This window comes from Scleropages formosus, chromosome 11, assembly GCF_900964775.1.
Source record: "Scleropages formosus chromosome 11, fSclFor1.1, whole genome shotgun sequence".
Taxonomy (NCBI): Eukaryota; Metazoa; Chordata; class Actinopteri; order Osteoglossiformes; family Osteoglossidae; genus Scleropages; species Scleropages formosus.
In genome coordinates, this window is record NC_041816.1 from 5,290,974 (window position 1) to 5,301,638 (window position 10,665).

Here is a 10,665-nt window from a genome sequence, read left to right on the forward strand (position 1 = left end):
CGGCGGCGGCCAACGAGTTCACATTCTTTGCCAGCACTGGATAAACAGTCCTGGTCGTATGAGAGGGGGACCGTGAGCCGTTGAGTTGACCGGTGCCCACATAAATAAGCTTACATTGCTCTCCAAAGAGCGCCTTCAATTGTACCTCCAACTCACGATGGCGCGAAAACGCAAAATCCGGTAAAACTGTGATCAATGAGTGTGGAGTAGCGACAAAAACAACTCCTCATAATTCCGCTTCTTTTGGCAATTCTATACTTTTTTGGTTTCAAGGTGGTTTCACCCGTATGATGAAGCGTTGCTCAAAGCATAGGAAGCCTCTGTAAGAGAGACTGATGGAGGACGAACTTGGAGGAGAAGCGAAAGAATTTGCTCTAAGTTGTGGCTGGCTGAACAATTGATCGTTGGGTGTCTGAGGACAGAACGGCGGACGGCTCACCTGCCGCCGGTAGCGGAGCACCCCGGAACATCTCGTAGAACTTGGACAAGTACATGACCATGCTGAGCTTGTCTGGGCCCTGGTTGGCCGCCATCTCCGTGCCAGTGGTAATGGGAGAGATGCCGAACTCGCGCTCAGCAATGTTGAAGGCCAGCTGGTTATTCTTGGCACAGTCTTCCTCAATGAGCGAGTCAAAGTCACTAGGGAGACAGAAAGGCCAAGACATCAACAAATAAGCATGTTGGGGAGACGTCGGGGGTGTGCTGTATCTAAGGAGGCCCTGGTAATAGTTTATAGATAGACTACGGTATTAATTGCCTAGGGTGGGAGGCGCGAACTATGGCACACCGAGATGATATCCAAACTCTTCCCCACAGGACACTTGAGTTTCTTGCTGGGTCAAGAGCTGGAAAAAGCTCTACGGGGCTCTCTATTATGTCACGTCTCTCCGTGAAGAAATGACAGTATGCACAGACGGCCGCTATGTTTGCTTTCACACAAAGGCTACTTGTGAGGGCGACATTCATGGAGGGTGATGGCACAGCGGCATGGCACTCGTCCTTGTAAACAGGCCTCCAGAGGGTAGATGGCTCATGAGCTTGGAGAGAATGATGATAATAAACTGCTAGGACTGATGATCTGACTATAGCAGCATTTCTGAGATTGATTGTGATTAATGTGAGGGGATGGTAGAAAAGCTGGTAATGTAGTGGTTAAAGCTACTGCCTTTGGACCTGAAGGTTGTAGGTTTAATCCCCACATCTGGCTGTAGTACCCTTCAGCAAGGTACTTACCCTAAATTGCTCCACTTAAATTACCCAGCTGTATAAATGGGTAAATGATTATAAGTGTGCATATATATATTTAATAATTGTGACCTTAACATTGTAAGTTGCTTTGGAGAAAAGCATCAGCTAAATGAATAAATGTAATGTTCAAAAATACACTTAAATGATGCCCTGTTAAACTGTTTTCAATTAAAATATGCTATACGTTTAATTAAAACGTGGCATACTCTAAATGTAAAGGAAATAAACAGAAACGACAAAATGATTATAACAATTACAGTGGGTCCCCTGCTTACAGACTTAATTAGGACTGAGAGTTGGTTCATTACTCCAAAAGTTCATCAGCTGAATGGCAGACACAGTGGGCCAGGGCTCTTCCTCAGGTCTGTAGTTCTGTTCTCTTCTATATACAGCTAGCGGTGTCCAGTGGCAAAAACTGTGGTTTTACATTTATTTATTTAGCAAACACCTTTCTCCATAGGGACTTCCAATGATCTCTGTGTAGTGTTGTCAGCCCACACACCTTATTCACCGCGGTGACTTACACTGCTAGATACACTACTTACACTGGGTCACTCATCCATACATCAGTGGAACACACTCTCTCTGTGTCACTCACACACTATGAGGAACACATGTCTTTGGAGTGTGGGAGGAAACCAGAGCACCCAGAGGAAGCCCACACAGACTGAGTGGGGATCAAACCCATGTCCTCTGGCTCCACCCAGACACTGAGAGACAGCAGCACTACTTACTGTGCCACCAGGCTGCCGTTTCAGACTATATATACTGTGAGAATCACATAACTGCATGTGTATCTCCCCATCTGTTGGCGAAATGTGCTGTTGTTTACCCTGAGTTGTACGTTGCTTTGGAAAACTGTCTCCCATGACAGCGCCGCATTTTGGACGGGATTAGAGCAGCAAACTCTGCTAGCTTGCGGAGACCAGGCTGGTGAGCCGGGATGTCTCGTGCACACGTCTGCACGTTCGGAGTCTCCTGGCTGGGTATTTATGACCATTCCACATAGGGAAGCGCAACAACCCGAGCCGTATCTACAGGAGGGTGTCGGCAAATTGAAGCCAGTCCTTGTTTTTCACAATCTCTGTCTGTTGGCACATCAGGTGAACATTCGGCATGCAACTCGGACTGGTTCGTTAGCGCTTCTTACAAAAAATACTAAAGACGTGCGAACGAAGACTGTTCGTTCCTCGAAAGTTTACAAGCGGCGGACGCGCCGCATTCAGGTAATCGTCCATAGCTTTCCAAAGCTAAGCAGCTAAGGACTTAATGAAGGCACCCGTAGCCGTTACGGTTTGTTGCCGACAGGTGCCAGGTGTGCTTGTTTTCACTCAGCCTCTTAAACGCTTTAATTATGGACAATACTTGGTTGGAAAGTCACCCCACCCGGTGTTTTAGGTGTAAATCGGAACAACAAGGTGATGATTCTCTAAATCCGTCTGGATCGTCTCTTTCCAGGACGGAGCCCGACCCCTCCCGCCGTACCGAGAAATTATACCACAATCATACGAAGCCATGCATCTTCACGATGCACCATGAGCATAAAGCGTCTCGAGGCAACTCGCTTCCGATGGACGGTATCTGACGGAGAAAACCATCGGCAGCGCGAAGCACGTCCGCTAAGCGGCGAAGGGATCGTGATGATCGCCACTCACATGAGGTCAGCCCTGAAACTGTGTATGAGGGCGCACAACGCCAGGCCGCTCTTCCAGGAGGAGGTGAGGTCACACACGTCGACGTTCCGGTAGCCTTCTGTGTGCTTCTGACACCAGGTCAGCAGCCGGCTTGGCCGCACCTCCGACTCTGCGGACCCAGAACAAGGAAACCCGTGACGATCACCCAAAACTGGAGGTTCGGAAAGAACCCGTGGAACCCCAGAAGCTCTTTCGAAATGAGGTCATTGCTGGAGGCTATCGTTACAATTCCTCCTGGAGCCAAGAGAAGATAAAAGGAGAACAGACAGGAATTGGAGAACAATGGCGACACTTGAGCTTCTGTCAGGACATGTCAGGTTGCGTCTCATCGTGGAATTTGAAATTTTCGTTCCCTTGAGGGGAAGCGCCCACATACCGGCCTAACCAACTTGTCCCCTTATTTATTCATTGAGGTGATGAGACAAAATCAGATTTAGTAGGAGAGGATGGGAAATGCAGAGTGACAAGTGTACCTTGTGCACGTTCCCGTTTATTCGGCTAGAACCCGAATGACATGATTCCCTTTAGAGCAGGTCAGATGGTAATTAAACTTAATTTATTCATGTACCTCATGTTTTTATTTTTTTTTTTTCCCCGACTTGCGATATTTGGCCACTCATGCAACTATTTATCTGTTTGAACGCACACACGTTGGCCGAAACCGCTTGTCCCGAGCGGGGTCGCGGCGAGCTGGAGCCTAACCCGGCAACACAGGGCGCAAGGCTGGAGTGGGGGGGGGGACGGGACACACCCAGGACGGGACGCCAGTCCATCGCAAGGCACCCGAAGCGGGACACGAATCCCAGACCCACTAGAAAGTGGGACTCGGCCAAACCCACTGTGCCACCGTGCCCCCTCCTCTGTCCGAACATCTAAATCATATTTACTCTACCAATTCAGGGTAAGACCCTTGCCTTACTCCAGGGTACTACAGCAGGAGCAGGGCAGGAACAGGGCAGGAACATGTGTCCTTCAAGTCAAAGGCAGCAGAGCTAACCACTACACCGCCTGCTGCCCCAAGCCAAATGAATAAATGTTTGAACTCACAACCTTCTGTTTGCAGGTCTAGTGTTTTAACAACGACACGGCTGCCCCGCTGAAGGATTTCGACTGTAAATTTTCAGAGATCCATAACAAAACACAAACGTGCTCACGTTACAATCGCAAGGCTTGGGTGACTCGGTCTCCACCGGTTTGTCACATTCTTAGGAGGTGGTTTCTCATCCCGAGGAACGGGCCGCATTTTCAGATCCGCTCGCTCATCATCACAAGAGACATAAACAGGGGGCTGGCATTTCACCCACTCAAGACATAAGCGTGGCCGTGAGGGGCAATCGAGCCTCGCTCACTAAACACAAGAAGCACAGGCATTTTCCAGAGAGCTTTACGCCGCTGCTCACGCAGATCTCCGGGACCAGACAACGGAGGACGGGTAAACAAAACGTCGCAATCCGATTCACTCGGAAGGGCAAGCTTCCCGCTTAGGCCCCTTTCGCACAAATAAATGCTTCCACCTCAGATACGGTAGCCACTTCTGCTGGCCACTGTCCCTCTCCCTGGCTTAAAATAAGATACTCTTAACTGCTTGGACAGCGGTCCCCAAGCAGCGATAGGGCATAATGAGGAGAAACCTGGCACAGTCTGTCTGCTGACGGAGTGCATTAACCACCAGGTTAAATAAGATGCCCTCTTCGGTGAGGTCACGCTCCCCTCCGAAGCCTGGCCCAAAGGGCCCCTTGCGCGATGACATCTCCTGGCTCGGCCGAGCGCAAACATGCCACGGTATTTCACGTGCAGCTGCGCAGCTTGGCTCACTAGCTGCAAGTCTTGGCTCGCTCACAGCGGCTGCGGGACGGAGGGGCCCGGCCAGCCCACTTACCCCGTCGGGCCAGATTAACCGGTCGGCTCACGGACGCGCTGCGCTCCAGCGTGCACGGCTGCAGCTCGCCGGTGATGTACAGGTGGCGCACCTGAAAGAGAGGTTGCGGGGAGATGGAGAACGAGGCGCGGGGAGGTGCGGACAGGGCGATGGGCGGAACTCGATCGAGGAGGCTGCCGTCTTACCGTTACAGGGACGCGTGTTCCGTCTCTATTGCGCAACACACTAGATGAGATACCGGTGCATACATGGGGGGCATTCCTCTCACAGTCAGTCATCCGATAAGATCTCACCTGGTGCGGCCGCACGCAACTGGAGTTCAGGTTGGGATACCGCGTTCCTGGATCAATGGTGTACTGCTCAAAGTTCTTGGTGATGTTTTCCGGGGTCGTCTGAGGCAGCAGCCTGTATAGGCTCTCCCTGTAAAAACACACACTCGAGGTACATGTGCTGAAAGCAAAATGAGGGGAAGTGTGAACCCCTGGCTCTGCACCACATGCAAACACCATCCTCAGCTTATCAGGCGATTTTGTACGCTTATTTACAGCAGCACCCAGGAGTGAAGAAGTGACACCAGTATTGTTACATCACGATCTTGGTGTGGAAGATAATGTGATACGATGTGGTACGAGCAAACTTCATTGTATTGTATTGTTCTCCGAAATTTGCTTTGCATCATCGCAGCTCGATTCTTCAGGATAATGACATAACGGGTGCCAATTTTACTCTTTTAGGCTTTTTTCATATACAGACACCCCTCGATTTACAAACTCTCTTTATCCGAATTTCGGTATGACTGCTCTAGACCTTCAGACCCAGTTTTCAATTTACGGAGCAAAAAATCAGAACAATGAAATTCGTATGTAAAAGTATGTAAAGCAAAGTATGTCCCAAAAATGAACCGTCCAATAAATAATAATGAAAGTCACACGAGTGAAGTGGAAGTGCGGTGATTTACTGTAGCTGGCGTGCCTGCGTCCAGATGTCTCTGTCTTTAAGTGTGTTAGGAATGTCGGAGTGTTGCTTTAAGAGAGTGGGACATCATGTGAAGTGAATGAAATTCCACAGGAGTGTCTGTCATTTACATTTATTGATTAGCAGACACTTTTCTCCAAAACAGGTTCCAGAGAGCACAATGTAGTGCCATCAGCCCACACCTTATTCACCCAAAGCGACACTGCTAGATACACTACCTACAATGAGTCGCTCGCCCATATTCCAGTGAAACCCACTTTCTCACTGTCACTCACACACACGCAACGGGTGGTTTTAGTCACCAATCCAGCCGGTTTGACATGTGGGAGGAAACCAGAGCACCCGGCGAAAACTCAAACAGACACGGGAAGAACACGCAAACACCACACAGACTAAGAGGAGATCAAACCCACGTCCTCTCACGCCACCCAGACGCTGTGCCTCCGTGCTGCTACTTTGCGTTATTGAATTGAATCACCGCAGAAACAGCAGGGCAATTAGCAGGAAAAGCTCAGCTGACGGTTTTTCGGGCACGTATGTGCATTTAAGTAGTAGTGTGCAGTTTTAGAAAGTTGCTCATAGTGCACGTGACATGCTCAGTAGATCCCTGCTTGGTTTATCACTCATCCTGCGGGACAATAAAGAATTAAAAAGAAATGTGGGAGTTACCCCGGAGCAGAGAGTGTGCAAATGTTTTACATTGTATTGAAATCGTGGGTTGGTATACAGGTGTTTTACAGCGTTCCGGTGATATTTGGGAAAATTTATTTGGGGCTTTCGGATGGGCCGGGAACACATTCTTATTTTTCCCCGTTTAAAATATTGGGAAGTTTTAGTATCCAGAATTGCGCACTGTTTACAGGAACAGATTAATTTCATAAATCAAAGGATGCCTGTACTGCTAGAACGAAGAAAAAGACTGGATGAAACGTAATGTTAAAAAAACCTGCAAAAAATGTAGAAAATACTTTTTCACAGCATCATCTATGGAATGACTTCAGAAACTGTAACCTTGGGGTAACTTGGTCTAAACCACAAATTGTGTTTAAATGGCCGGTTAAGCCTGGAGGCAACGTCTCAAGAGTTCTATTTCTGATTTTGTGGCATGTCCCTGCGTCCGTTCCCCAGTCTCGCCCCCCCTTCTTTCCGCAGGTCTCCAAGGAGACATGACTACCGAGGACGGCGGTCACGTGTGCCGTGGAAAATGGATTGGGCCGGGTTGGAACGGACTCTCACCTCTCTGCCAGGATCTCCAGGGGAGCCCTGCCTTGCGCCCAGGCCTTCACCATCCACGCCGTGTCAAAGGCAGCCAGGAAGCCTCGTGCGCATCCCGTCCCCATGGGCCAGAAAGGCTGAAGAGACACAGAAACACGGTCCCTCTGCTGCTGCTGCTGCTGCCGGTACCGATCAGATGCCGAGATCTCGCGCATCGTGCATTCATCCAAACGGAAGTGCTTTTGTATCGGGGCAGCGCAGGTCAAGTGCCGTGTTCACGGACACGAGAGAACTACGAACGTCTCATTTGCATATTTGAAAGAGGAAAGGAAAGAAATGAAACCGTGCTAAAAGCAATTGGACGCCACACCGCACCACAAAAGATCTGGTAAGACGGGGCGTCTCTTTCAACATTTCCAAAGGGTGCATCGAGATCACGTGATCTTTTAGGTGCTTTCAGGCCACGGAGGGAAGGGTTCGCTCACCTCCAGCAGGCTGTCGCCCACCAGCGCCACCAGCAGGCGGTGGCCGAACCGCTCTCGCACGAGCGCCGCGTTCTCCGACGCGTACATGCAGGTGAAATCGAACATGGCGACATCCGGCTGCCCGTAATGGTTCATTGCGTAGTCCAGCGAGGGCAGCTGGTAGTTGGTGCCGAAGTCGGCGGCCTCGCGAGCGTACGACAGCAGGGCCTCCTGGTTCACGTTCTCGCCGCTCAGGAGCATCTCCGTGTCGATGTAGTCCTGCGGAAAGGCCATCGAGAGCCGCGTTCGTTCTCCGGGAAATCTCAAGGACGATTCCCCGCACCCGCGGAGTGAAAAAAAGCGGCGCTGAGGCTTTTTCCGAAACTACATAAAAAGCGGAATCAAACGGCACCGAAAGCTCGTAACTGAGCGATTTAAACATCTTAAAAATATAATTATGTTCAGCTGAAGTGCTTCCGCTCTCATTCGGCGAACTGCTCCACCCTCATTAGTGATGCCGAGGGTCTTATTTTGGTTTTTAATGTGTGATGTTTCATCTGATGTGCAGAGGCAGCGGAGCCGGAAAAAGATGCAGTTTGCACGGCATCCTGGACTCGGCGGCGTCCCTGAATAAAGCATTTTCACGGCAGCGGGATCCTAAATCTAAAAACGGACTTCAAACCCACCCGAAAAATCCAGGTGATCTACGTGCCAGATCCGTGGTGACCTCATCCTCCAAAATTAAAAGTAATAACTGTGCCGGGGGGGGTCGTTAATCACTTTTATTACTCCGGGTTCGAGCGCACGGGTTTTCAGGAAGAAAGAGTGAGTAATCATTTACGTTCATGCCGTTGACTTAACCGCCGTCAAAAAAATTCACATCGTCCTGAAGGACACAATTTACTGGGGCATTTTTATGAATCAGATCATGCAGTGACGTGTTCCGGCATCACAGCCAGAAGAAACAGATGTGAATCGTGTGGTTTACGCAGCAATGAGACACTTGCAGGGCCGGAGCGCCAACTGCTCCTTATAAGGACATTTGGATGTTTGTCTCGGCAAGGAAAGGTGAAGAGGTGAGGGGAGGGGCGGTCGGAGGTCCGGCGGAAGTGCGCTCACATTAACGATGACTCCCTTGTCCAGGAGGCTCTGCTTTTTGGCCGTCATCACGAAGTAGTGAGTGTTGTCCTTGTAGTAGACGATGTTCTCCAGGTCGACGCCTGCAGAGCGACACTCGTGTAAATGACACGCTTGTGCAATGCGTTTTTAGCGGTCGGGGTCATGCGGGCTCAGGCAGCTGGCATTTGAGAAGGTGTGGGTGGGTCTGAGGACAGGGAGGTCCACCCCGGAAAGGGGAGCGGCGGGTTTATTAGCCGCCCGTGCTCTTAGAAATGGCGCGGGTCTTATCGCCAGGAAGGAGGCGACCCCCTGCCGAGGCCGACGCGACACGCACGATGTGGCCGTCTCGCTCTGGCCCGCACGTGGTGTGCGTGAGCCGCCTCGCAGAGGAGCTTTGGAGGTCTGGGCTTCAAGGGAACCGCACGACCCGCATGGTGACAGCCTGCTTACTCACTTCCCGAGGCCACATAAAAGAACACGAAGAATATGGAGCTCTTTTCCGTTTTTTAATTGGCTGTAAAATTTCAGACCGCGTTTCGACAGTTTTCCGATCCCGCACATTAAAAACGACTGGAACTCAAAGCATTTTACTCTGCAGTTTTTGTTCTTCTTCCTTATAGTTTGTACGTTAATCTCGCGTTGTTTCTAAATCACCCCGGGCAGCAGAGGATGCGGCGGTTAAAGTCGTCATCTTGCAAGCTTCGGGTTCAAATCCCACCTCCTGCTGCAGCACCCTCGATCGATACCTCATAAATATCACCATGTTGTGTAAAAGGGTAAATCACTGTAAGCAGCGTATTGTGCAGAACTCAAATGGTGATTAGCTTCGGGCAAACGTGTCAGTGCAACGAACAAAGCAACAGCTTCTTGTTTCCGGACGTTTCCCGCGATCCACGGGACGAGAGTGCGTCTCGCTCACCCGTCTCCTCCTTGAGCTCGAGGAAGAACTTCTGGTTGAAGATGAAGGCCACGCCGCTGATCTCCTCCACCTTGGCCTCGGCCGTCGTGTTCCTGTTGATGAAGTTGGCCGTGATGGCGATGGCCAGCTTCCCGCGAAATTCTTTTCTCCTGAAACCTGCGGGGAGGGAAAAAGCTATGTTATTATTGCCTTCCCAGCGGTTATTTTAAGCACCAGTTATACAGCCTGCGAGTAAGGCCAGGGCACCTACGTGAAAGAGCGGAGAACAGCGTCGATGTCTCTGCGCTCAACAGCACAGCACAATTCTACACCGAGAAAGAAACCCACGGTCGTGACTGGATATATATCCCGACTCCAGCCTGGAGTTTCTTATTTCATCAGCAGCTGTCAAGTTACAGCAGGTGGCACAGTGGTTAGGGCTGTGCCCTTGCAATCAAGGGACATGGGCTTGAATCCCTGCTACAGTACCCTAGGTCAAGGTTCATACCGATCACTGGTTCACGTGGAGGATCGTGACAAATTCACTGTGCTTTAGAATCCAAATTTTCCTCCTGTTGATGTAATGCACTCACTGTATTTTTCTCCGAGACGTACGGCGTTTTGGGGAAAAGCATCTGCTAAATCGATTAATTTCTTATCCTCAATTGATACAGTAAAAAAGACTATGCTGTATAAACAGGTAAACCAATTTAAGTGGGTCATTGTATAAAGCTAACCTTGTAAGCCAGCCAGTGTCACTAATAATAATAATAATAATAATAACGATGATGATGATGTGGCAAACCGATCAGTGTCACAGAGCACATCCGATCTTTCTCCTTTTTTGGTGGTCAAGTCTGTTTCCAGGAGCAAACAGAACATTTGAAGATGAAACATCTTGTGATTCACCAGATGAATAAAGGGGTATATTTCACCCAGGGGGTGCGATGGCCCAGTGGGTTGGACCAGGTCCTGCTTTCTGGTAGGTCTGGGGTTTGAGTCCTGCTTGGGGTGCCTTGTGATGGACTGGCGTCCCCTCCTGGGTGTGTCCCCTCCCCCTCCAGCCCTACACCCTGCGTTGCCAGGCTAGGCTCTGGCTCCCCGTGACCCCAAATGGGACAAGCAGTTCAGACAGTGTGTGTGTGTGTGTGTGTGTGTGTACGTACATTTCAC

The 10,665-nt window shown here is 50.1% G+C and overlaps 1 protein-coding gene across 5 annotated transcripts in view; it reads right to left on the reverse strand.

Annotated features, from left to right (window-relative positions):
- Positions 1-10,665, reverse strand: part of mical2a (microtubule associated monooxygenase, calponin and LIM domain containing 2a) — a 73,775-nt gene that overhangs the window by 41,162 nt on the left and 21,948 nt on the right. For all 5 annotated transcript variants that reach the window (XM_029256148.1, XM_029256147.1, XM_029256149.1 and 2 more), the window contains exons 6-13: positions 9,514-9,669; positions 8,595-8,695; positions 7,497-7,754; positions 7,033-7,148; positions 5,115-5,241; positions 4,822-4,912; positions 2,904-3,051; positions 440-639 (exon numbers count right to left, since the gene is read on the reverse strand). In XM_029256148.1, coding sequence (XP_029111981.1) covers positions 440-639; positions 2,904-3,051; positions 4,822-4,912; positions 5,115-5,241; positions 7,033-7,148; positions 7,497-7,754; positions 8,595-8,695; positions 9,514-9,669 — 1,197 coding nt within the window. The remainder of the gene's footprint in view (positions 1-439; positions 640-2,903; positions 3,052-4,821; positions 4,913-5,114; positions 5,242-7,032; positions 7,149-7,496; positions 7,755-8,594; positions 8,696-9,513; positions 9,670-10,665) is intronic.